This window comes from Grampus griseus (assembly GCF_964374135.1).
Source record: "Grampus griseus genome assembly, chromosome: 6".
NCBI classification, from domain to species: Eukaryota; Metazoa; Chordata; class Mammalia; order Artiodactyla; family Delphinidae; genus Grampus; species Grampus griseus.
This window is the reverse complement of record NC_139000.1, coordinates 763,453-788,672: the sequence shown is the minus strand read 5'-3', so window position 1 is coordinate 788,672 and position 25,220 is coordinate 763,453. Positions and strand designations below refer to the sequence as shown.

Sequence of the window (25,220 nt, the reverse complement as noted above, 5' to 3'; positions counted from 1 at the left end):
AATCCCTGGTCGGGGAACTAAGATCCCACATGCTATGGGACAACTAAGCCTGCGCGCCACAACTACTAAGCATGCAGGCCACAACTAGAGAGAAGCCCACGCACCGCAACGAAGATCCCGAATACCGCAACTAAGACTCGACACAGCCAAAAATACATGTTTTTAAAATATATACATACATATAGAAAAGGGGGAGATGTGGACACACACACACAGGGAGAGAGCCCTGTGTGAAGGTGGAGGCAGAGATGCGGGTGACGCTTCCAAAGCCAAAGGCCCCAAAGAAAACCACCAGCACCTGGGAGGGCAGGGAGCAGACCGTCCCTCACAGCCTCGGGAGGCTCCAACCTGCCGACACCTCGATCTTGGGCCCCCAGACGGTGAGAGTAAACGTCCGGTGTTTAAGGCGCCGCGGTTATGGTACTTTGTTATGGCAGCCCTAGCAAACCAGGCCAAGTGGGAGAGAGAAACCCAGCAAACTGAAAAACCACCCATTAGTGTATGTCACTCTGAGCCTATGCTTGTGTGTATCCTGCAGGCTGACCTCTGACGAGTACAAACACAGACATTCCATTTGTGTTTTCTATCCACTTGCATTGTATGAAATTTCTACCATGTTTCAAAGTTTTTAAAGAAGTGAGAACAAACCTGTGGTCACCAACATTAACCAGACCACAACCTACCCCAGCCACTTGCACTGTCCCTAAGCAACCCTCCCCGCCGTCCCTGCCACATGCACAGAGCAGCCCCCCGAGGGCCCTCGGGGGCTGCCCGCCCTCCTCCTTTCACAGTCCCTGCGGGGCAGGCTCGGCCTGGCCCGAGGTCCCAGGGCTGCTGTCCTCAACCTCATCCCTGTGTTGGAAACTCTTCTCTCCTGAGCCCCGGCCTGCAGGGGGAGGAGCCCACCCCTCCTCCAGGCTGACCCAGTCACCCTCCCCCACCCTGAGCCTGGCCTACGAGGCAGGGGCTGTACCTTGGCATCCAGCGCGCCCACCTTCACCCCACACCCCACCCTACACACGCAAGCTGGCGTGAACTTTTTTGTTTATTTATTTAAAACAAACATCTGTGCACTCCGTACAGGTCTGGCTCCCGGGTGGGCGGGCAGGGGGCCAAGCTGGGTGGGAGAGCAATGGCAGCTGGAGGGGGTGGGGAGGGGGTCCGGCCCCTCACCGGGCCGGTGGGGCCAGCTTCCCCATTTCTGCTACCCGGCCCACTGCCCCGTGGCAGCCCCCTCCCCGGCCCACGACAACGGCTCCCTGTGGGAAACCAGGGTGACGAGGCTCGTCCCGAAGCAGAATGAACAGGCGCCTTGGGTGGGACCTAGCCCCGCCCCCCAGTCCCAGGCTGGCAGCAGCCACCATCCAAACTGGGTGTAAGAGAACCGCCCGTGCAGGAGGGCAGGGGTCGCCAGGAGAAGTCGGGCGGTGCCTGGCAGCCTGGGTCACCCCGTGGCCCTGGGGGTGGTAGGCAGAGCTGGGCAGGGGCGAGGGGCTGGCCAGACCCCAAGGCTTTAAGGCAGAGCAGGGTGAGGGTGTGCGCAGCCCGGGGCCGGGCCAGCCTTTGGCACAATGAGGGGAGGGCGGCGCGATGGCCGAGGAGGGCGGGGCTGGAGGGGCCTGAAGCCCTTGGTCCTGGACCTCCCACTCCAGGGCCTTGGCGGGCGGGCACTGGGGGCACAGGGTGGGACCTCAGCCACCGCCCGACTTCTGTTCCCACAGCGTGACCTTGACCCAGCTCCGGCGGTTAGCAGAGCGTGTCCGTGTTGAAGGAGAGCTGGGCCTGGGGGACAGGGACAGGCCTGGTCGGGCGTCTGGCCCCGCGCCTGCCCCAAGCTGGCCCGCACGCAGGCTCTGCCACCTCTGTCCGCCCTGAGCTTCCTCTCAGTGGTCAGCTCCCCACGTGGCCTGCCTCTGCCAGGCCGGTGGCTGCTGTCCCCAGGCTCTGCTCCCCCCACCTCCGCTCTGTCTCTGAAATGCCCTCCGTTTCCAAGCTGTGCTGGGGTCTGTGTGGGTGTGTCTCCTCTGCCTGTGCCCAGGCCTCCTGTGTCCACTACAGTCCTGAGCACCAGGCGGGTCCCTCTGTTCCCGTGAGCTCAGGACAGCAGGGGCCCCGGGGCCACCCCCCAGCCCCACCCCCACCCCGAGCCTGGGCTCTCTGGCCGGCTTGGCTGCCCTGACTCTAGGACCCTGCTCACCCTCTCCTCCTCGAAGCTGATGAGGCCCTCGTCCTCCGTGTCCAGGTCCTCGGGCTCGTCGGCCACGAGCGCCCGCAGCTCAGTGGTGGGGGGCCGAGGCCGGAAAAGGCTGAGCAGGCGGCCCAGCGGGGACTGCAGCGCCGAGGGGGGCTCTGCCTCCTGCGGCTCCAGGTTGTCGCTCTGCTTCTTGGCGAAGTTCACGAACACCTGGTGGGCAGGGACAAGGGGGTGGGTGGGGGCCCGCCCAGGGGGGCCCCGCGGCCCCGGCCCAGGGCACTCACGTTGTCCAGGGTGGTCTGGCTGACTGAGTAGTCCTCGAGGCCCAGCACGCCCACCACCTGCTCCATCTTGCTGAACACCTGCGCCAGCGAGATGTGCTCCGACTTGAGCTGGTACTGCACCTTTGTGTGGTGCCGCTCCTGGCGGGGCACAGCGGTCAGAGGCCGTTCGGCAGTGCCGCCCCGCCCCGCCCCTCGCCCCGGGGCCCCGCCCACCTTGAGCACGGCCTCCGGGAAGTTCCTGCTGAAGAACCGCACCACGTCCTTCACGTTCTGGCTGCCCTTGGTCCTCACCGTGATCATGTAGCCGTCCCCGAACCTGCGGGACAGGCCCTTGGCCCCAGCCCGGCCGCCAGGGGAGCCCAGCCTCCGCCTGCCGCGGCCCACAGCCCACCGTCCCTGCCGCCCCCGCTGCTCACCGGTTCTTCAGATGCTGGATGCTGCCCAGACAGCGCAGGCGCCCATTCACCATGATGGCCAGCCGCGTGCACAGCGCCTCGCACTCCTCCATGCTGAGGGCGAGACGCACAGGCTGGCACGGGAGGTGGGGAGGGCCCGATGTGTGGGGGCGGGGGGGGCGGGGGCGAGCGGACCTGTGCGAAGTGAGCACCACCGAGCGCCCTGTCTTGATGAGGTCCAAAATGAGGTTCCAGAGGAAGCGCCGAGCCTTAGGGTCCATGCCTGTGGTGGGCTCGTCCTGGGGGTGGTGCCAGGCTCAGCTGCTGGACCCGTTCACCCCAGCTAGCCCCACCAGCTGCTTCCTGCCCGGCCCCCCAGGAAGACAAAGGCGGGGCGCTTGACCCCCATCCCACCCCCGGGCCCCCCACAAAGACAAAGCCGGGGCACTGGACCCCCATCCCACCCCCGGGCTCACCAGGAAGATGAATGCAGGGTACCCGATGAGGGCAATGGCTGTCGACAGCTTCCGCTTGTTGCCTCCGCTGTAGGTACCGGCAGGCTTGTCCGCGTACTTGGTCAGCTCCAGCTTCTCCAGGGCCCACTTCACCACCTGGGAGGGAGAATGACGTCAGGGGCCCACGCTACACACCAGCCCCCTCCCCCGCCGGGCGACCCTCACCCGGGCCTCATCCTTCCAGGGGATGCCGCGGAGCCGCGTGTACAGCTGCAGGTGCTCCCGGGCCGTGAGCTCATCGAACAGGGCGTCGAACTGTGGGCAGTAGCCCAGGCTCTGCTGCACCTGGAGCAGCTCCTTGAGCACGCTGAGGACACAGCGCCGTCAGCACGGGTCACTGCCGTCGCCCCGCCCACCCAGACACCGCCCGCCCACACCCGTGCCCCGCACCTGTGCCCGTTGACAAAGGCCTCGCCCCCCGTCGTGCTCTCGTCGCCCGTCAGCATCTTGAAGGTGCTGGTCTTGCCCGCGCCGTTGACGCCCAGGAGGCCAAAGCACTCGCCAGGACGCACGCCCAGGCACAGGCGGTCCACAGCCAGGATGCGCCCGAGCTTCCGCGACTTGTACACCTGTCAGAGGTGAGCGGGCGGCCCACTCAGCGGGGCAGGCGGGCCACCACCCGGCGGACTCCACCTGGGCCCCACCCTACCCCGAGCCCCGCCCCCACCCGCCCAGGGCCCACCTTGGTCAGGTTCTCGATTTTGACCATGTCGTTGTCAGCGTCGCCCCGCAGCACTCGCTGCCGCTCGCTGGCCACGTCCACGTCGTCCTCCACGGGCTTTGTTGACACGGGCATGCGCCTGGGAGGACACGAGGGCATGGCCGGGACCCCCGCCATCGCCCAGCGCCTGCCCCACCGCGGCCACGGCGGGAAGGGGGGCGGCGCCCAGCCTGGCCCCACCCCCCCGCCCCGTGAGTCGCCCGGCGCGCCCCACTCACTGCGGCTGCCGCAGGAAGTTATACTGGCACATGATGGTGAGAAGGAAGCCCACGAAGCCCTCGACCGTCATGGCCACCAGGCCCCTGGTGACAATGTCCCACTCGAACGGGGACTTCATCTTGTCAAACTGGCCTGTGGGGCAGCTGGTTCAGGGCTGGGCCTGGGCCTCAGGAGCCCCCATTCGCCGCCAGGCCCGGAAGCCCCTCAGCCTCCCCGCCCAGGGGCGCACGCTGCCGGCCCCTGCCGGCCTCACCGATCTTGGCGTAGTACTCGTTGATGTACTCGTTGTAGGCCATCTCCATGAGTCCGTGGCCCAGGTTGTAGTTGGGGAAGATGAGGAAGCAGCTTTTCAGGTAACTGTTGACAACCTTCAGGTCCTGGAGGGTCACGGGGGTCAGGGCACAGCCTCAGCCCCGCCGCGCCGCCATCCCATCACCCCAGCGCCCCTCCATCCCATCATCCCGCCGCCCCGCCCCACCTTGTCATGCTCAAAGAGCTGCAGTAGGAAGGTGGCCACGGTGGCCGTGATGCCGATGAAAAGGTTGATGACGATAAGAAACACATAGGCCGAGCTGGGGACCTCGAACCAGAAGGAGGCCGGGTACATGATGGGGGTGATGGACCACCTGCGGGTGGCAGGCGGGCGGAGGTCACTGGGCGGCCCGAGCCTGCCCTGCGCCCACTCCCCCCGCCCGCCCACTCCCCCTTACCCGTAGAGCAGGAAGAGGGAGAGCACGGCGGGGAAGTTGGTGGGTGACGTGTAGGCCGGCAAGTCAAACACAAATAGGATGATGACACAGCAGGTGGCCGGGACCAGGTAGTTGAGCTACCAGAGCAGGGGTGGCAGGTGAGGGGCCAGGGAGGGGGTGAGGCCCGGGGGCGGGGGTGGGGGGCCCGGGGGCAGAACCGGGGGCCCAGCAGCGGACGGAGGGGGGGACGGGACAGCCAGGGGTCTGGGGGCACACCATGTCCCACACGTAGTTAGCCAGCCAGTAGATGACAGGGTTACAGCCGCTGACAAACTGCAGGTGCTTGGCCTTGGTGGCCTTCTCAGCCACCAGAAAGACCACGAAGCTGGCCGGCACGAAGGACATGGCCACGATGATGAAGATGGCGATGACCACATCCGTGCCCTGCAGCCTGGGGGCGAGGCGGCCCTCAGCCCTGCGCGGCACGCAGTCCCACAGCGGCGCCCTCCGCCCCCGCCCGCCCCCGCACCTACAGGTAATCCAGGGAGAGGCTAGCACTCGTCTTGTTCATGGGGTGGTTGGTGACGGTGATGCCTGCGGCACAGGGAGGGCAGCCTCAGGGGCCTGCTCTGCGCCCGGCCTGGCCCACCCCCTGCCCCAGCTCACCCACCATAGGCCGCAGGGCTGCCCTTGCTCTTGGGCAAGTTGGCACGCAGGATGGCATTGTTGAGGCTGTTGAGGTAGGTGGGCATGCTGTGGTAGCCCTTGTTGTTGTAGAAAACCTGCGGGGAGTACACAGAGACCCCGAGAGCCACGTCGGTCCCTGCAGACCTCGGGCGAGGGCCAGAAGGGCCGGGGCCCGGGGCCAAGCGGCGCTCACCTGGGCTGCCCGCCGCACCGCGATCCTCCGCACCATGGCCGGGGCCCGGGCGCCAAACGAGGCTGGGATGGACTTCTGGACGTTGCCGAAGGTGATGGCCCCGTACCTGGGCAGCAAGCCGAGGACTGGTGAGCCAGGCGGGAGATGGGTGTCCGCTCCTCGCCCACGGCCAGCGCGCCCCTCCCGCCTGGCTCACCGGTGCAGCCGGAAGCGGTCAGAGGTAAAGAGCAGGTACTCAGAGACATTGTGGCCGGTGATGTCGGTCAGGATGTCACCCGTGACCACCCGCATCTGGGGCGGGTGCCCGCCCACACTGCCGGGACAGGAGAAGCCGGTGCCCTGCCCAGAGCAGGTGCAGCGGACGGGCTCCCGCACCAGGCGTGGCAGGGAGGGTGCCGATGTCCAGTTCTCTGTGGGCACAGCGGGCAGAGTCAGCCCAGCCCGTGCTGCCCCGAGCCCCAGGCATCCCCACCAGCCAGTACCTGGCGAGGAGGTGGGCAGCAGGGAGGTGTTCCAGGCCTGCGGCGGGTCCTCATCCAGGGACACGGGGGAGTCAGACGGGGCAGGCGAGGGTGGGGGCGGCACAAAGTTGGACAGCGGCAGCCCCTGCGTGAAGGACTCGAGGCACATGCTGTCGAAGAACCGCGTGGCCAGCAGGCGCGACTCACCACTGCTCAGGTTCAGCGTGGGCCCCAGCGAGCCGTTAGCCGGAGACTTGAGCACACACGTGGCACCCACGCCTGACGGCAGCCGGAAGGTGCTCACCAGCTGCTGGGGTCCGGCGTCGGGGGACAGCCGCAATCTGAGAGAGCACAGAGCCAGTCTGGGTTCGGGGACAGGACCCCCCCTCCCAGCTCTCGCACCGGCCCCCACCCCGCAGGGCAGCCTGTCCCACGGCCTCACCGGTACTCCCGGCGCTCCTCGTTGGCATAGGGGATGAAGTTGCCGCGGGGCTGGGTGTAGTTGTGGTACTGGGAGGGAGACAGGACCAGCGGGGGCAGGTCGCCTGGTGGGGTGCATGGGGAAGCCTGAGCAGGTTTCTATGGCCTGCCAGCATCCCCTAGGCCCAGGTCCCCTCTTCCCAATACCCACAGGGCCCAAGCTTGGGGTCTGGACCCCAAGGAGGCAGGAATCCCAGATGAGCCTAGGAGCATGCCCACCAGCCTCAGGCGCAGCGCCCAGGCCCAGAGCAAGTGCGGGTTCCCCACACGGCTCCCAAGCAGGGCAGACGTCCTGATGCCTGGCCGGGCAGCCATACCGATCTCTGGGACGGAGAGTGCCACCGTCATAGCCACGCAGACAAAGAAGGCAGGTAGCAGGATCTGAGAGGACAGCGCCTTGGAGTTGCGTCGAGCACAGTGGAAGCGCTTCACCAGGAGCCCGTGGAACTGGCGCACCTTCAGCCACCAGCCCTCCAGCTTGCGGCTGCCCTGGCCGACCCGCAAGAGGGTCTCCGCCTCGGCCTCTGCACGGGAGGGGCTGCTGAGCAGGGGGCCCTAACCACCCTCCAGGGACCCTGCGGCCCCACCCAGACGCCGCCCACCTTGCAAGCTGACGTTGTCGGGGTCCTGCAAGTTGTCACAGAGGGGGCGGTAGTCGCCACAGACATCGGTGTAGCCGGCCCCCTCGTCACCACGGGCAGAGCCCACCGAGGACGCAGACTGCAGCGACACCTGTGACTGTGCCAGCTCTGCGCACCGGGCCAGGTTGCCAGCGTGACCCTCCCTCGACAATGAGTCCACGGCCCCAGGCAGCACGTCTTTCCTGGACTCTTTCACGTCTGCAGCGGCAGAGAAGCCACGGAAGGGGATGTGGGGCTCAAGGCTGCCTGCCACCTGCAGGCCCGTCCAGGACCCCAGCCTCCACACTCACCTACCCACGGAGGGGCCCAGACCCAGTCTGACCCTGGGGAGATCTGGATCCTTATTCCCACCTAAGACCCTTGGCCCCCACAGACAGAGGAAGAGTGAGGCCCAAGTCCGGACCTGGTGGAGTAGGGGGGTGGGGGCAGGGGCAGAGCTGGTCAGCCGCTCTGGAGCCTCTCACCTGCCTCGCTGTTCTCCAGCGACTGGTCCTCCTCCGATACCTTAAGGAACACCTCCTCCAGTGTCGTGTCCATCAGCCCAAAGCTGCTCAGGTGCAGGGCATCCAGACTGCGCTCCAGGTGCTGTGAAAGAGCTAGGTGAGGCCCACCTCAGGGTGGGAGGGGGGACCGCACAGGGAGGGTTGGGCCCACCTCCCCTCCAGCCCCGCCTCCTCCACTGGCCCCGCCCCTGAGCCCAGCCCCGCCTCCTCCAACAGTCCCACCTCCCCTTCAGCCCCGCCTCCTCCACTGGCCACGCCCCTGATCCCAGCCCCGCCTCCTCCAACAGTCCCACCTCCCCTTCAGCCCCGCCTCCTCCACTGGCCCCACCCCTGATCCCAGCCCCACCTCCTCCAGCAGTCCCACCTCACCCTGCAGCCCCACCTCTGCTGGCCCTGCCGCCGAGCCCTACCCCAGCTCCACCTCCTCTACCAGCCCCACCTCCTCTGCTGAACACAGCTCCTGGGCAGCTCCACCTCCTACACTGACCTCTCCCCTGAGCCCCAACCCCTCCACCAGCCCAGCCCCACCCCCACACCTGAAAGAGGCGCTCAAAGGCTCCCTTCTTGGCGGCCTCGCTGGGCAGGATGTAAGAGAGCTCGGTGCTGGTGTCCGAGACCAGCAGGCAGGAGGCCACATGTTTGCGGATGAACTGGGAAACCTGGGGCTCGGAGCAGCTGCTCAGCTGGGCCCGACCTGGGGGGCTGGCTGTCAGCCCTGGCTCTGCGAGGGTAGGGAAGGCTTCACTCAGGGGCTGGCGGACAGTGTGAGCCAGGCCCAACCAGCACCCTGGGCCCACTGGGGCAATGGTGAGGGCCCAGCCCCTCCACCTCACTGGTCTTGGGAAGGGGTCCGGGGTAGGCAGCCTCAGCACAGACCTTGGGGGTCCCCGGGCTCGGCAGGCCGCTTGACCAGCGTGAGGCGGTAGCCATCTCCGTAAGCACCCTTGAGAAACAGCGGGGAGCCACAGCACTTGAGCTTCCCGTGGGAGATGATGGCAATGCGATCCCCAAGCAGGTCGGCCTCGTCCATGTGGTGGGTGGACAGGAGGATGGTGCGGCCTGCGGGAGGTCAGGATTGGGGTCGGGGCGGGCGGCCGGGCAGGGCTGGGCAGGGGGCTGCTCACACCCACCCCGCGCCCCGCCCACCTGGCTTGTACTTCAGGATGAGGTCCCAGATGGCGCGGCGTGCGTAGGGGTCCACGCCGGCCGTGGGCTCATCCAGGATGATGGCACGGGAGCCGCCCACAAAGGCGATGGCCACGGAGAGCTTGCGTTTCATGCCGCCGGACAGCGTCTGCACCAGCGAGTGCCGCTTGTTGGAGAGCTCCAGGTCCTCGATCATCCTGAGAGCAGGACAGGAGGGTTGGACCAGCCCTCGGGAGCCGGTGCCTCTGCCCGCAGCCTCGCCTCCCACCCGAGCCCCACCCACTTGTCCATCTCCTTGCGGATCTCCCCCTGGGCCATGCTCTTGAGCCTCGAGTAGAACCAGAGGTGCTCCTCCACCGTGAGCCGGTCGAAGAGCACGTTGTGCTGGGGACACATGCCCAGGTTCTTGCGGATCTCGTCCATCTCCGTGCGAATGTCGTGCCCGTAGATGGTGGCCGAACCCGATGTCGGTGGGAACAGGCCGGTGAGGATAGACCTGGGCGGGGAGGCGGGGTCATGGCCCCCGCCTCCTGCAGGGAGCCCTCCCTGCCGCCCGCTCCGTCAGGAACTCCGGGCCGACCCCCACACACTCACATGGTAGTGGTCTTGCCAGCCCCGTTGTGGCCCAGGAAGGACACCACCTGGTTCTCGTAGAGGTTTAGGCTCAGCCTGTTCAAGGCCAGCTTCTTGTCGTTCTTGTAGACCTTGGTGAGCTTGTCCACGCAGACCACCAGCGGCAGGTGGGTGGGCTCCTCCTCCATGCCCCGCGTCTCCTCTGCACCAGGGCCGAGGGTCAGCGCCAGGGCTGCCTCCAGCCGCTGAAGCTCAGCCACTGCCCGTCCCCGCCCTGGTGCCCGCTCACCCAAGCGCCGGCTCTCCATGGCACAGGCCTGGTCCTCCTCCATGACGCTGAGGCGCGGCGCGCGAGCCCACGGCCAGCTCCACTCCCACGCTTCCGTCCGCCCGCTGCCCAGCCAGTAGGACTTCTGCAGTGGGAAGTACCAGGGCCGGGGCAGCCCATACATGCCTATGGGGTAGAGGGGAGGCTGACCCAGGGTCTGGGGTCACTGTCTACCCCAGGCCATGGGTCCCCCTAGAGACAGCCTCCTCCTCCCCTCCCCCACCCCTCCCAAGGGCTGGCACCTGGGTGCACGGCCTCGATGTACCACGTGAGCACACCGTAGACGACTGCGTCTGCCATCAGCATGGTGACAGCCAAGAGCAGGTTGAAGTCGTCCCCTTCCACGGGCGACTGGCTGAACGTGTGCCACTGGATGCCTACGCCCGCCACCTCGTACAGGGCGAAGTACTTGGAGCCCAGGCCGAAGGCTGTCGTGGACATCAGGGACTGAGGAGACGGCGGTGTCAGTGGGGGAGAGGAGGCTGGACACCCCCACCCCGGCCCACCCCCCACGACCCTCACCGCGATGCACTTCTCGAAGGCGGTGATCTTGTCGTGGGCCACCTCCTCGCGGATCGCCACGTACATGTAGGGCACGTAGCTCAGGAAGTAGATGATGCCGCCGCAGGCCGAGGCCAGCTTGGCCTTGGAGTACAGCACGGACACCAGGAAACTGGGGGCACGCAGGGCCACGGCTGTCAGCCACACCTGAACGCTCGGAGCCACCCTCGAGGCCCACCCTGCAGCCCGCTGCCAGCCACAAGCGCTCACCAGAACATGATGGTGGCCACGGCGTAGACAGCCAGGAAGAGCCAGATGATGACCACGTGGCTGTGCATGAGGACCTGGCCGTACTTGAGGATGGCGGTCAGCGCCGTCACCGAGATGGAGAGCTGCACAAAGCCCGTGATGAACCAGGCCACCCAGTGCACGGCATTGTTCAGGCCCATGGTCTTCATCACCTGTGGGCAGGCGGGCGGGCATGAGACCTTGGGACGGGGGCACTAGGAAGGAACACCCTGCCCCTGCCTTGCCAGCCCAGGTCCGGGGAGGGAGGGCCGCCCACAGCTACCTCCCTCACCTGTAGTCCTCCCCCTTCTCTAACTTCTATCTTTTTTTTTTTTTTTTTTTCTGCGGTACGCGGGCCTCTCACTGTTGTGGCCTCTCCCATTGCGGAGCACAGGCTCCGGACACGCAGGCCCAGCGGCCATGGCTCACGGGCCCAGCCGCTCCGCGGCATGTGGGATCTTCCCGGACCAGGGCACGAACCCGCGTCCCCTGCATCGGCAGGCAGACTCTCAACCACTGCACCACCAGGGAAGCCCTAACCTCTATCTTTACCGCCCCCATTCCCCACCTCCATCCCTCCCCTCTTCTCCCCTCCCCCATCTCCCCCTCCATCCCTCCCCTCTTCTCCCCTCCCCCATCTCCCCCCTCCATCCCTCCCCTCTTCTCCCTCTCCTTCATCTCTTCTGCTCCAACCCCGCACCTCCTTCAGCCGATGCTCCTTCTCCGCCACAATGTGCTGGATGGTCATGGCCACAGAGTAGACCCAGGAAATCACCATGCAGAGCGGCATCATGTGCTCGATGACAAACAGAAAGCTGGGGAGGGGGAGGGGAGGGGCGTGAAGGTGGGGCTCCACGCCAGCCCCAGGCACCCAGCACTCGGTCCACACTCACTCGTCCCGTGTGTAGCAGGGGTAGGGGAACATCTGCACGTAGTTGCCTGGCTCCACCACGTCGTGGCCCACGAAGGTGTCAATGATGGCGCGCTCCATCATGTCTGCGGTGGGGGGCAGCGGTCAGCGGAGGCCGCGCCCCGCCCCCCGCGGCCCCAGGGCCGGCCCTCACCCTGGATCCAGACGAAGCCATACAGGAAGTAGAAGCGGCCGCCGGTGTTGGGCCCCGGCCGCCAGTAGGCCCTGCGGATCTCGTTGGTTTTCTCAGTGAAGCTGGAGTTCTGGCGGATCTTGTAGTGCACGTGGGGTGGCAGGGAGCCGTCCTTGCGGGTCTGGAAGATCACGCCTGGGACGGGACGAGGGGCGGGGCCAAGGAAGGGGATGGGTGAGGGGCAGGGCCGAGGACCGGCTGTCAAGGGGTGTGGGGCGGGGAGGGACTAGGGGAGGGGGGAGGCAGAGAAGCAGGGGCCGGGACCTGCCCAGGGGACTGGCTCACTGGCAAACACGGTGACATTGTCCTGGTAAGCCTGGTTGAGGGTGTAGTTGACGATGCTCTCCTCGTCGGGAAAACCCTTGAAGATGTCCACACTCACCTGCGGGGAGGGAAGGGGCATCCTCAGAGCCGACCCCAGGCACCAGCAGACCGCGGGGCTCGCCCACTCACCTTGGACATGAACTGGATCCAGCCGCAGGCCGCATTGTCGATGGTGTCCAGCTGCTGCAGGAGGACCGAGCCATTGGGCAGGGAGAAGTTGTCCTGGCGCAGGGCAGGCGGCAGCTCCTCTGGCGACAGGCTCAGTGCCTCCGGGTGCAGCCGCAGCTCTGCCACATACTGGGGGGTGAGGGAGGCCAGCTCAGAGGGTGGCCTGAGGACAGAGTGGGCTCCGTGCCACCCCCACCCCAGCCCAGCACCCCCAGCACCTGCTGCAGCCAGCGCAGGTGTTGCTGCAGCCGGCCCTGCTCCAGGTAGCTGCGGATCTCAGCTGAGATGTTGAGCCAGACCTGGGCGTAGTGAGTCACGTTGCCTACGAGGGCGAAGGTCTCGTTGGCCTGCAGAGGGTGAGGGCAGAGCATGAGCTCATTCAAGGACCCCGGCCAGCAAGGGGATTCTCACTCCTTGCCTCCCCCCATGGCTGGGGGCCAGCCACTGGCCAGTCCCCACCAAGCACTAATCTTGGTCTGGCCAGATTCTACCTGGAAGCTCCAAGCCCTCCCCCTCCAGGCCTCTCTTCAGCGCCTCCGCTGAAAGCCCCTCTGCCCAGCTACCAGAGAAGCACGGCCTCCGGTCCCCGCCCCACAAATACCTTCCCTGCTCCTTTGGGGGACCGCTCCACGCATCTCTTGGGCAGCCCTGACACTTGGTCCTCGTCCTCCCCCGTGGTCATCCTAGGGATCCCCTCCACAGCCTCTCCCTTTCCTGGGCCATTTCCAGCCCTGGTTTCTACTATTTCCAGACAGGAGCTCTACCCTGGGATGGCCACAGACACCGTGCCCTCAGCTGGCCCCAAACCACCCAGCTGCCCCGCCCAAATCTCACCCACTGGATGCTGCTCTGGACGGTTTCTGCATGCGGCCCCTCCTCTATCCTCACCAGCACTGCCCGGCCCTGGCCATGTCCAGCCAGGCCAGGACCCTGCACCACACCAGCCATCCAGTGCCTCCCCAAGGCAGCCTCCAAAACGTCCTGCCTACAGGTCCCCTCACCCACAGAGCCGAGCCAGAGCTGGAGAGCCAGGGCCGCACCCCTCCCGTGCCCATTCTACGAACCACACCACCTGCCCCCTTCTGCTCAGGGGACCCCAGCCTGCAGAACACTCTGCTCAGCTCCTCCAGTTCCTGTCCCAGACGACACACGCAGGCCAAGTGCATCACACGGCGGACGCGCGCACCTTGAGGATGACGCGATCTGCCTCGGAGCCCGCTGGCGCGTACAGGACCTTGGGGTTGCTGGTCATGAGGTGCACGAGGAGGCCCAGGTTCCGCTGCTCCTTGCTCGTGAAGCCCAGGGAGCTCATGTTGCCCCTCCGCAGCGCCTCGGGCTCAATGGTGCTGGGGCGGGTGGCGGGTGAGACCTCAGGGGGGAGTGGGGCGTTGGCAGGGAGGGGCGTGGGGCGGGGCTTCAGAGCAGGTCCAAGTGTCAATTGACGGAGGTGGAGTGGGGGCAGTGGACCGAGCCCAGGGAGGGGGCGTCAGAAGCAGGCCTGGGGTTGGGCCCCACCCCCACCCCCACCCCCACCCCCACCCCCACCCCCACCTGTCTTCCCCCCACCCTCACCTTCTCCTGCCACCCACCTACCGGTTGTTGCCACACAGGATGGGCTGCAGGCCCGCCCAGAGCTGCACAAAGGCTGAGCACTGGCCCTGCAGCACGTCCGAGGAGGAGGCCGGGGCTGCAGCGGACGGGGCACCCTCCTCGGACGTGGTGTTGGAGCCCACGCCTGCCCCAGCCCCGGTGCCGTTGGCCGCCCCGCCAGGGCCGTTGGCTGGGGGCCCAGGAGGCCGGCCCGTGCAGGCACCCTGAGGCAGCAGCAGGGCCAGGGCCGAGAGGACATCCACATCCTGCAGAACCTTTTGGGCGTCCAACAGGTCTTGAAGCAGCGCCTGCAGCCGCCGGGGAGGGGCTGGCTGCGGGGCGGAGCCGTTGGGGGCATCCAGGCCCAGCTGAGGGGAAACGGGGCAAGTGGGGAAACACAGGCCCAGGGAAGGGAACAGCGTCTGGGGGCTGGTCTGCAGATGGGTGATGAGGTCAGGGTAGAATGAGGAGGACACCCTCCGGGGACACTAGATGGGAGGAGGGGAGCAGGCTGGGGGGCAGGGGGCACAAGGCACAGCATTTATAGGGCCGCAGGCACACCCGTGCACAGCCTCAGGCCCAGGAGTGCCGTGACGCCGTGGAGCCCTGGCAGCAGACCTGTGGGCCAGCTGGCAGGCAGGGCCTCACCTGCTGGGCAATCTTGGCCACATCCAGTTGGTTCCGGAGCTCAGCGGCCAGCCCAGAAAAGCGCTGGGCACGCACTGCAGCCTGACCCCTGCAGATGGCGTCCCGGTAGCCCTGCAGCGCTGTCTCCTGACCCTGGGGCACCGTGAGGATCCGGCCCAACTCCCTGGAGCCTGGAGTGCAGGTGAGCTGCTCCAGGAGGGCAGGGGTCAACAGCAGCTCCTGGGGCAGGGTGCGGGGGAACAGCTGAGAAGGAGCCCCCACCAAGAGGAAACCAAGGGCCTGGCCCAAGATGGGGACCCTGCCCCACCCACTGTGCCAGGTCTGAGACCACCCAGGTTCTGCAACAATAGGTTGGGGGGGGTGGGCGGGTAGGGACGGAGACACATCACCATCCCCTCCCCGTGCCAACCACAAACTCCTGGGGACTCTCCCTCACCCCTAAGGGGGCCCCTATCTTACCCACCCAAGCAGAGACACCCACCCAGAAGCAGGCAACATGTCTCCCATCCCACTAAAAGTCCCCCTCACCTCCATCCGGAATAGGGGATTGCTGCCCCGGCGGCTCCAGGGCTCCGGATCCCTGGGGATGCCTGACCCCGCATCCAGGGCAGGTGAAGAACCAAAAAGCAGGCGATACACCTAGAGCGCGCAGGGGTCACGGCTCAGGCTGGGGGCGCAGGCTGGCGGCCCTGCATTTCCCACCCGAAACCAGGGGAGGGCAGAGCGGAGAGGCCAGGGCCGGGAGCGTCCCCGGAAGCAGACACCTCACCTCAGGCAGGTCCACCTGGGCGGCCAGGAGAGCCTGGGCCGTACCATCAGGCAGCGACAGGTTCTGCGTCAGGAAACGCCAGAGCTCCCGTGGGTCCCTGACCGCCGAGTCCAGAGAGAAGGAGGACACTGGACAGGTAGAAGGATGGGGCTGAAGGCCAGCCCTGCCTGGGGCCGACGTGCCCCAGACAGCCTCAGAGCTGAGCTCCCGGCATCACAGCTCGGTCACAGTGGCGGGTGGCGCGCCAGGCCCCAAGCACGTGCACCCTGAGAACTCAGAGCCAGCGTGTAGGTAGCAGGGCCCAAGGCACACGCAGGCCCAGGGCAGGAAGCGAACGAGCTGGGCCTCAAACCCAGCTGACACTAGAGCTCGGGGCTTGGCCGCCTGCAGCAGACGCACTGCCCCACCCACCCAGGGCGCACCTGCAGGTTGGTCAAGGTGGCTCTCCCAGGTGTCCAGGCCAGATCTGAGGGCCTCCAGGTGCTGGCGCAGCGCCTCGAGCTCCGAGCCCAGGCTGGGCCTCGCGGGGTCAAACAGGTTGCCCTCCTCCACCACGCGGTTGAGACGCTCCAACAGCTGCGTGACCCTGCACCACCACCACTGGATGTCATCCGCAGGTCGCCTAGGCCTGGGATGGGGGGCAGCCGAGGTCCGAGGGGGCACTCACGTGGAGTTGGCGTACTGAAGGAAGCCAAACTCGTCCCGCTGGCCATCCGGGCACAGCGACTGCATGACGGGCAGGATGCCGGCAGAGGTGAGGGGGGCTGCCGTGTAGAAGGCTGGGGGGCGGGCAGGTGAGAGGGCCCAGGGCGGGGCCGGGGGGAGAGAGGGAGGAATCAAGAAGGGGGAGGGAGACAGGCCGAGAAAAGAGATTTAGAGAAAGTCAGGAAGGAAAAGCAGCTTCAGGCAGCAGACAAGAAACAGAGGACCAAGAGTTCTAGTGCAAATGACCCAGCAGGTCAGAGGTCAAAGGGCATCTCACCACCCCTTCCCGACAACTCCCGGAGCGCCCCCCTTCCCTCGGCCAGTCAAGGCCAAAATGCTCTGACACCTTTCCCGAGGATTCCGATGCGGCATTGCCCACAGGGCCCAGGGGAGCACGGGGGCCCCTCCTGGGCAGCGACCTCTGACCTCTCTGGCCAGCTGGTTAGCAGAGTGAATGCAGGAGCCCACAAGGGTCTGAGTGGAGAGTGGCCAGGCACCCCAGCCCAGCAAGGCGGGGCCAGGCAACCCCACAGACAGAGGGTTGACCCCGAGGAGCTTGACCTGGGAGCCACTGTGGTCCAGGGGCCTCCACCCTTGACCTCCCCCCACCCCCACCCACCGAGAGCCAGCCGCTCCTGACAGCGGGCAGGGGGCCCTGCAGGACCCAGCTGGCCAGGAGGGGCTGTTAATGCAAGCGAGCGGGCGGGGGAGGGCTCAAGCCGCACCAGGAGGCCCCGCAGGGCTCCCGTGGCTGCCGCCCGGGCCAGCCAGGAGGCGGCGGCCGCGCACTTACAGACTGCATGCAGGCCCGGGAGGAGGACAGAGACCGTGCGGGGGAGGGGCAGAACAGAACAGAGGAGAACAGTGAGAAACGGGCGCCTCGGTCACCTCGCAGCCGCGTGGCCAGCCACGTCCTCCGGCCCAGCCAGCAGGCATGGCCAGGGCCCGCGCCAGGGGACGGGCACTCAGACTGCACCGGGACGTGCGTGTGTGCTGCAGTGAGGGCCTGCCCTCCCCGCCCACCCGGCTGTGCCCGGGCCCCTCCCCTCCCCCCAGGCCCCTCACCTTCCTTCACAGAGATGGTCGGCTTCTTCTGCCGAAGCCCCAGCAGGATGAAGAAGAGGACGAGAGGGATGAAAATCTCGAAGGCCAGGACCCACTGGGAAGGGCAGGCTGAGTGAGCCACTGTGCGGGGCGGCCCGGCCCCCCACGCCACCTGCCCAGCGCTGGGCAGGACAAAGCCAAACCCTCCTCTCCCTACCAGACACACGCCACCCTCCCCGCAGGGCCAGCCCAGCCCAGCCCGGACCCTCCATGCTCCCCCAGGGCCACAGAAGGTCACGCCAGGCCCCCCCAGGGCCACAGAGATCACGGCCCCTTCTTTCCAGGACCTCTTTGAAGAGTGAGAGGGTCAGCGTCATCCGGCTCAAGCAAATCAGGTCTCCCACCCCCAGCCCAGATTCTGCTTGTCACACTGAAGGCCAGCAGAGACAAATCAGCCAGCTTGTGGTCCACTCTGACCCTTGTGTCTGCCCAGCTCATCTTCTCTCCCATCCGCAGGGGCGCCTGGGCAAGATCTCGGAGGCAGTCTCTGGACTGGCCTGCAGCTCCCGCACGCCCCCAGGGTCAGCCCTCCTTCCCGCCACTGTGGCGCCGTCACACCCCCACACAAGGGCCTAGGCGGGGAGGCCTGGCTGTAGCCCAGGGCCCTGAGCCTCCCGGAGGACCTGCTCAGGGGTCTGACAGCCCCCAGTCCCTGAGGCACAGGTCCCTCCTTCTGCCCCGGCCCCTCTCCGTCACCCCAGGTGACTCAGGCGGGCGCAGTGGCCCTGCCTGCCTGGGGCATCAGCTCAGGGCTCCCAGGGCAGCTCCTGCCACTCCAGGCTGGGTACCAAGGTGAGCCCTGCTGGGACCTGCTCGGAGTGGCAAAGAAGTACCAGGGGCCTAGGAGCCCAGACTTCTCTCTGTCTCACCTGGAAAACGGAAGGACTTTGCCATTCTTACCTCCACCTCTCCTGGCTCGGGCAGGGAGGAGTGCAAGGGGGAGGAGGACCTCGGGCCGGCTGCTCTTTGGGGGACCACCCCCAACCCTTCCCAGAGGCACCAGGGTTGCTTCACCCTCACCCCCCACCCCAAACAGACTTCAGAGCCCCCAGTGAGTGGCGCTCCCTCTGGCCCAGGGCCCGAGTCCGGTGCCCCGGGGCGGGGGCAGCTGCTGCCCTGTTTACTGGGCTTTGACAATAGAGCTCTGTGGTCTGGAACACCCCGCCGTGTGTCTGCGCCCCACGCCCGCGCCAGCCCGCGCCAGCCTCCACCCCCACCCGGAGCCAGGATCCAGCCCAGGGCCAGCCAAGGAGGCATCGTGGACTGGGAGAGGCGCCTGCCACACGCACGCAGCGCGAGGGTGGCCGTGTGCAAGCGGCATGCGGGAGGCCAGGGTCATGGCCGCGGGGCCAGCCCCAGCCGCACCCGCCCTGCCACCAGGCACCTCCACCAGTAACTGCAGCAACAGGCCTCGCTGCCTCCTCATTGCTATAGCAACGGCCGCGCACATGCTGCTGGGAGGAGGGAGGCCTGCTTGGCGGGCGGGCGGCCAGAAGGGCATCTGGTTACGGCAGGCAGTACAGGTTCAGCCCCACCTGGGCGCCCCACCCAGCGGCCTGCAAGGTGGTCAAACCCCTGTTCCTGGAGACCAGCCTGCCACCCCATGCTGTCCCACTCCGGGCCCCCTCCTCCTGCGTCAAGGGGAGAATAGGTGAGGCCTGAGGATGGAGGTGCTGCCCCCCACTCCAGGGACTTGGTGACAGTGACCTGGTCCCCCCACCAGGAGTAGCCTATGGCCCCAGGGTAGAACGATGTCCAGCTAAGAGGCCACAGGCCACACTGACAGATGGAGAAACCGAGGCACAGAGCTTGGGAAGAGGGAGCAAGCAGGGCACAGAGATCCTTGGTTTCTACTCCCCAGACCAAGCTTTCCACAGGACACACGCCCCCCTCAGCAAGGCACACAGCACGCAGGGTACAACCTCTGCCAGCCAAGCCCAGGGGTCCAAGTGTGAAGCCCAAGACCCTCCCAGAAAAGTGGGGGACTGTGCCCGACATCTAGCCAGCCCCAGCCCATGGCGTGGGCCCAGCAAGGCCTCAGCCACCCTGGAGGAGGAATTTCTGGTTTGCTGTGGCCACAGACCGAGAACCTCCAGATGCCTAACCGTGCCCTGGAGTGCCGCGGGGCAGGGGCAAGGAAGGTTCTGGGGGAGGTCCAACCTGGCACGCGGGAGCTACTCCTGGGTGTAGGTCAGTGGGCACCTCCCACCTGCTTGTCAGGTACCCAACAAGCCACTGCTCCCTTCCCCGAGCCTCGGGGTCCCCCGTGGATGCTGGGGCCGTCACTGGAGCCTCTGCTCCCAGCCCCTGGGGGTCCCTCCTGCCAAGAACTCTGGGGCTGATACTACTGCATGCCCATGTCCCAGTCCCCCTTCATCCCTGATCCCTGCCCTGCTGTCACCAGTGACCCAAAACTTGAGGTGGAGGAAGGTGCGCCAGAGGCTGCCCGAGGCTGCAGGCCTGATCATGGAGCCCAGTGCCAGCCAGCCCCGGGCGCCCCGGGCAGGGAGTGTACACAGCCCTGGCTCCCTGCCAGGGCCAGGTGCCCAGGGGAATCCTGCCAGGCCCCGGCGACGATGGCCACCCTGCCCAGCTGCAGGCCTGGGTTTCCCACTGTGCACTTCAAAACCCCTCTCAAGGAGGGACCCAGGCAGGAGCTGGTCAGCCCAAGGGGTCCCGGGGCCAGGGGGAACAGGCGCCTCCCAGACCCCAGACGGGCAAGAGGATGCCTCCGCCTCAGGCTCCATCTCCAGACCCTGACCTGCTCTGGGCCCCATCCTGGAAAATCCCCAGGGCCCAGTCAGGAACCCGAGCTGCCCAGGCCTCTCTGGTGTGTGTGGCTGCCGCCGGTTGGGCAGGCCAGCAGGAGATGCCCCTGTCCTTCCCAGGGCCAGAGCAGTGACGGTCGGCATGATGACATCCGTCCCACCCCGGCACCGCCCCTCACCGGGGCTTCTGCCCCTGACAGCTGCTGTGCCCTGCAACCTCAGGCACAGGGCAGAGAGCCGGGGTGGTCACAGCTCCAAACAGCACGACCCAGTCCCCAGAGGAGGTTGGGTGGGGGAGATCAGAGAGTGGATCAGCTTCAGGGAGGATGGCCCCAAAGGACAAAAGGATGCAGGGACTCAGGCTGGCTGAGGCTGGCACAGCAAGGACACTGCCGGTGGTGAGAAAGCAGGAGCAAGGGCCAGTGGATGTGGGCGGGAGAGGGGGGAGGAGAGGTGCCTGCCCAAGGACAGAGGGCTGCTGCACGGAGGGGAGGGGCAGGGTCCCTGCAGGGGCGCCAGGGGGCTGGGTCCAGAGACCACAGAGCCTCTGAGCTGGACCCATACACCCAGCCAGCCCTCTGCCCCGGGAAGCAGAGCCTCTCAAGACCCCAGGGTCCCAGGGCCACCTCCCACCCTCGAAGCTGGCCCCGGAGAGCGCGTTGTGGAGGACGCCCGCTCCGTGACTCATCCGAGCACCACGAATGTCAGCGGACGCGGGCGGCGGGCCGGGCACTGGCGAGCCCCCTCCCCGGAGGCCGGAGCGCGGGCAGGGGCGGGGGCGGGTGAGGGGTCTCCGGCCCTCCGCCCCGCCTGCCCGGGGTCCGCGCGTGCCCGGCCGGGCCGCCGCACGTGCTCGCGGGGAGCGCGCCGCTGGCCCCGGTGCGCGCAGCCTCCCGCTCCCGCAGGCCCGCGGCGCGCGGGGTCGCTCACCGGGCTCCGGCGCTTCAGCGTCACGTTCTTCCAGAGCAGCAGCTGCAGCTGGTGCAGGAAGCCCATGGCGGGGCCGCGCTCCGGCCGCCTCCGCGCCGCGGCCCGCTCCTCTGCGCGCCCCGCCGCCCGCCGCGCCGCTCGGCATCGCCCGCGCGGGGCGGCGTCTCGGGCGTCCGGGACCGGTTCGGCGCTGGCTCCGCCCCGGCGGCCGCGGCGACAACCGCTCGCGCCCGCCCCCCGCCTGCGCCGCCCCCGCTTAAAGGGGCCGCCCGGTGCCCGCCGCTCGGGGCCCCCGCCCGCCCCCGTCCGGGCCGTTCCTGGAGCTCTGACCCGCCAAGAATGGCTTTCTGGTCGCCCCCCACCTCGCTAGGCGTTGAAGTGACGCGCCCAAGAGCCCACATCTAAACCAAGACCCCCGACTCACTCCCTTCCAGGGCGCTCTTCTCTCACGGGCGCCAGGCCTGTGCGCAGCGCCCCACCCCCTTGAAACCCTCCTCCCACAGAGGCACCCCAAGGTCGTCACTGGCCCTGGCCGAGGGCGCCCTGAGGGGATGCTGGGAGCGGTCGTCCCCCACCAGGTCCCCACCTCCGCCTTGCCCTCCCCGCAGAAGGGCTGATGGCAGGAATTTCATCTGGACCTAAGAGACAGGTCCCAGTGCCCAGGGCACTTGGGGCCTGGAGGGAGGCAGCCGCCCACACCTGGGGAGGGGAGCTCCGCCTTGCATGCAGATCCCACCTGTGCACAGGGCGGGCCCTGCTCTCACCTGCTTCAAGGCTCAGCTTTCCTGCCCCACTGGGTGCAGCCCCGACCTGTACCCCTTACGAGGGGGTGGGGCTGGTGAGAGGGGCTGCAGGTGGGCTGCCCTACCCCTGTAAAAGTTTCCTGCGTTCCTTGTGAATGAGCCGCTTGGTGACCAAGTAGCAGGACTGGCCTGGCTGGGCTCGGCCGGGGCTGCAGCTCCCTGGGCCCAGCGAGGCAGGGAAGGGACCCAGAGAGAGAACTGCTCCCTGCAGGCGGGGTAGGCCGGAGTTCGGGGAGACTGAGGCTGCTCCCTCTGTGAGTGGCTCATTTTTCTCCCTATATGCGAGGGTGAGTCTGGCCTCTGCACAGGGAGTCTGGGGTCCAGTGAATTCCGCAGAGGTGGTTTGGTGCCTGCCGGAGCCAAGCGGCGGGACAGCCGGAGGCCGGGTCTGAGCCAGGTGGGGCGGTCCATTCCCAGGGAGGCCAGCAGAGGTCAGGCCGGCCCCTGCGGGGAACAGAGGCCTGGCGGTGGGTTCTGATGGCTCCTCCCAGCCTCAGTTTCCCAACTTGTGAACGGGACGGGCAAACCGAGTGGTGTCCAACGTCTGGGCTGCACAAAGAAGACGCATCCTAAACTGAGTGGCAGATCTGGGGGCCGCACCTCCCCACCCCGTCCCAGCTCCTTCCTCACCGGGCGAGGAGAAGCAGTCCCAGGAAGAGGGGCAGAGTACAATCCCCAACCGCTCCACCCAGCAGCCTGAGGACACTTCCTTCTCCTCGGCCAGTACCGGGGCTAGGGCAGGGCCGGAAGTCACCGGTGGGCCTTTCCCACAAGCCACGCCAAGGGGGCGGGCAGCTTCCTGCCTCCACCTGCTGCCCACCCCACCTGGGGCCGGGGCGAACGCGCTCCTGGGGCCCTGTCAGTACCACCCGGAGGCTCACCATCGGCCTCCCCTCCCCCCCGCACAGCCTGCCACGAGGGCTCCCTCGGCTGCAGCAGTAACCCTGGTGCCTCCTCGATGCCCGTGCTGCCGCCAGCCACCAGTCAGAGGGAACCCCCCGTCAAAAACCAGACCTCGTCACACCTCGGACACCCTGCAGCCCGAGAATGAAATCCCAAGGCCTTCGAGATGGGGCACCTTCCCCCGCCCCAGCCGCATTTCTGTCCTCGGCCTCTGCTCTCCGCCCCCAGGCCTTCGGGGAGTCAGGGAAGGCTCTCTGCTGCGGTGCCTTTCAGTGCGGCTGAAGCAAGCTGGGAGGACAGAGGTCTGGGATGGAGAGGGCGGGATCCAGCCAGGACAAAGGCCCGTGTGGCCAGGGTGGCAGCGGGAAGCAGACTCGACGCGTGCCATGCCATCCGCGTCCTTTGTTTCTTTATTGATTGGTGTCCCCTCCCCCGAGGGGACTGACTGCAGGCTGCCAAAAGCCCAAGAAGCTGGTTGGCTGTCTCGGGTCCGGGCCACACAGGTCTGTACGCGGGGCTCCAGCCTGCACGTCCCGGACGAGGGGACCGTGGCTACAGGTTTTGCCCCCACAGACCTCAGGAGGACAGCCTTGACCGGCCCAAGGTATGATCAAGGTGGGGAGGGAGGGCCTCCGTAGCCTCTCAACTCTGATGGGCCCCAGCGACGTGCACCCCCATTGCTCCCTCCCTGCTCACACCTCTGCCCCCAAATAGTGGCTCCAGTGCCCACCCGCCTCCACCTCCGGGCAGCCTGCCAAGGCTACTCCTGCTTCCTGGCCTCCATCCCCAGACCCCAAGTCAGCCTGTGGGTTGCCCATGGGGGTTGGTCGGATGCCGGGGGGTTGGATTTCAACACCCAGGCCTCCGCCCACACCTCCGGCTCCCAGCCACCTTCCCCTGCCTCCTCCAGGCGGCAGAGTTCAGGCCTGGAACCAGCCCTCGAGGTCCTGGTAGGCCTGGCCACGGGGCAGGTGGGGGTAGCGGGCGCAGATGGCGCAGAAGCGTTCCCGCCAGTCGCCGAACAGCCGCACTCGGAGCCGGTCTCGCCAGGCGAAGTAGCGCCGATAGCGGCTCTCGTTCATGCCAGTGAGGAAGGCGGCCAGCTCGTGGGCCGAGCCGAAGTCGTCCACGTGCACAAAGGCGTCAGGTGGGGCAAAGGCCTCGTAGGTGGCCCTCGAGGGGCCCAGGACCACGGGCACCGTGCCGGCCAGCAGCGCATTGCGCCAGAACTTCTCGGTGATGTAGTCTCGGTGCTGGGAGTTCTCGAAGGACAGGTAGAAGAGGTACCGGGCCACGGTGGGCAGCAGGCAGTCGGCGCACAGGGGCTGCTTGCTGGCACGGCCGAACACGTCCACCTGCAGGTGGGGCGCCAGCTGCCGGTACAGCTGCACGCGCCGCTGCCGCTCCTGGAAGTTGCTGACCACCCAGGCGGCCACCCTGCTCTTGGCCGGCAGCGGCGGCGCAGGCCCCTCACGGGGCTCCAGGCGGCCGTAGGGCACGAAGATGTCTGAGTCACGCCGGTAGCTCAGCACCCAGTTGAAGACCCCACGGAGGCGGCCGAGGCCGCGGGTGTGGCTGGGCGACTCCATGGAGGCCCACACCCAGGGCTGCCCTTGCGGCCGCTCGGCCAGGGGCAGGCGGGCCTGCCGGGTCTGCAGCTCTCGGTGGTGGAAGACCACGGTGTGGGCGCTGGCCAACAGGCTGCGGTTGGTGGTCAGGCGGCAGTGGGCCACACCGTAGCTGCTGCAGGTATTGCTGGGCAGCTCTGGGGGCTGGCTGGCGAAGGGCCAGTGCCAGATGAGGATGATGATTGTGGGCTGGGGCGCCGGAGCTCCCCCAGGAGCCGATCTGAGCAGCCACAGGAGCCAGAGGGCCGAGAGAAGAGCCGCTACCGCCAGGCCCCCCAAAGCCCGAGGCCTTGGAGCGGGGCTTACCCCTGCACAGGACACAGGAAGAGAGGCTGTCTCCTCGGGCTCACCCCAGGCCCCATCCTCCCAGCCCAAGCTTCCCCGAAGACCAGACACTCACCGGCATTATGCATTGGCAGCTCCCAGATTAATTACTCGAGAAGCCGGAGGTTCTCAAATCACAGCCGCGGCTGCACGGGGATGCCCTGAAATCACGGCTGCACCCCTGCACCCAGCCCCACCTCGAAACGCCGTCCTTTCATCTGCTCAGGAGGAGGGCAACCAGGGTACCTTCCCGCTCCCGTCCCGCCCTCGCCCCCGCCCCGAGGTGACCTATGGCATCGCTGCCATACTCACCCCGCCTCCCCCTCTAGCCCTCTGGCTGCTGAGGGGAGGCGGCTACAGGAAGGGCGCCCAGCCAGGGTCCAGGACCGTGTCCCCCACCCGGCTGGCCTCTGGAAAGGCCTGGAGGTGATGCACGGGGCAGGCACGGGAGGCAGGAGGAGGAGAGGGCCCGTGGGACCTCAGGGAAAGGGAGGCCATCCTGAGCGGAGGTGGCCCCCGCCCCAGAAGGGTGGCCCAGCCACTGAGCACCCAGCTATTGCCTGCTGCCCAGGCCTGGGGTGCCCGTGGACAGCAGGCACGCTTCCCTCGGAGGCCAGCCGAGCCCCGGCCAGCAC

At 67.3% G+C, this 25,220-nt stretch overlaps 2 protein-coding genes across 4 annotated transcripts; both read right to left on the bottom strand.

Moving 5' to 3' along the window:
* Positions 1-1,072: 1,072 nt before the first annotated feature.
* On the bottom strand, positions 1,073-21,008 carry ABCA2 (ATP binding cassette subfamily A member 2; the record flags this gene model as incomplete). Of its 3 annotated transcripts, none has more annotated exons than XM_082657375.1 (48): positions 1,073-1,782; positions 2,198-2,404; positions 2,479-2,616; positions 2,692-2,794; positions 2,895-2,987; positions 3,069-3,172; positions 3,350-3,484; positions 3,554-3,695; positions 3,779-3,957; positions 4,071-4,188; positions 4,328-4,460; positions 4,582-4,705; positions 4,807-4,954; positions 5,039-5,154; positions 5,294-5,468; positions 5,551-5,611; positions 5,688-5,799; positions 5,898-6,003; positions 6,094-6,307; positions 6,380-6,699; positions 6,801-6,903; positions 7,156-7,362; positions 7,441-7,677; positions 7,944-8,064; positions 8,519-8,703; positions 8,859-9,041; positions 9,129-9,325; positions 9,412-9,624; positions 9,723-9,903; positions 9,991-10,155; positions 10,272-10,476; positions 10,552-10,702; positions 10,801-10,991; positions 11,519-11,633; positions 11,712-11,814; positions 11,883-12,056; positions 12,207-12,303; positions 12,375-12,542; positions 12,632-12,760; positions 13,600-13,759; positions 14,007-14,371; positions 14,652-14,870; positions 15,180-15,290; positions 15,421-15,548; positions 15,843-16,006; positions 16,088-16,199; positions 17,191-17,284; positions 20,928-21,008. In XM_082657375.1, 48 exons carry the CDS (start codon positions 20,991-20,993, stop codon positions 1,747-1,749), a joined length of 7,308 nt encoding a protein of 2,435 aa, XP_082513501.1. In that variant the 3' UTR covers positions 1,073-1,746. The 3 variants fall into 3 exon arrangements, with proteins under 3 accessions (XP_082513501.1, XP_082513503.1, XP_082513502.1); XM_082657377.1 differs by having other exon boundaries at positions 10,308-10,476; positions 20,928-20,993; XM_082657376.1 differs by having other exon boundaries at positions 6,094-6,699; positions 20,928-20,993.
* Positions 21,009-23,553: 2,545 nt separating this feature from the next.
* On the bottom strand, positions 23,554-24,768 carry FUT7 (fucosyltransferase 7; the record flags this gene model as incomplete). Its single annotated transcript, XM_082657150.1, has 2 exons — positions 24,662-24,768; positions 23,554-24,569 (listed from the first exon to the last, which is right to left on the bottom strand). Exons 1-2 carry the CDS (start codon positions 24,672-24,674, stop codon positions 23,554-23,556), a joined length of 1,029 nt encoding a protein of 342 aa, XP_082513276.1. The 5' UTR covers positions 24,675-24,768.
* Positions 24,769-25,220: the final 452 nt, after the last annotated feature.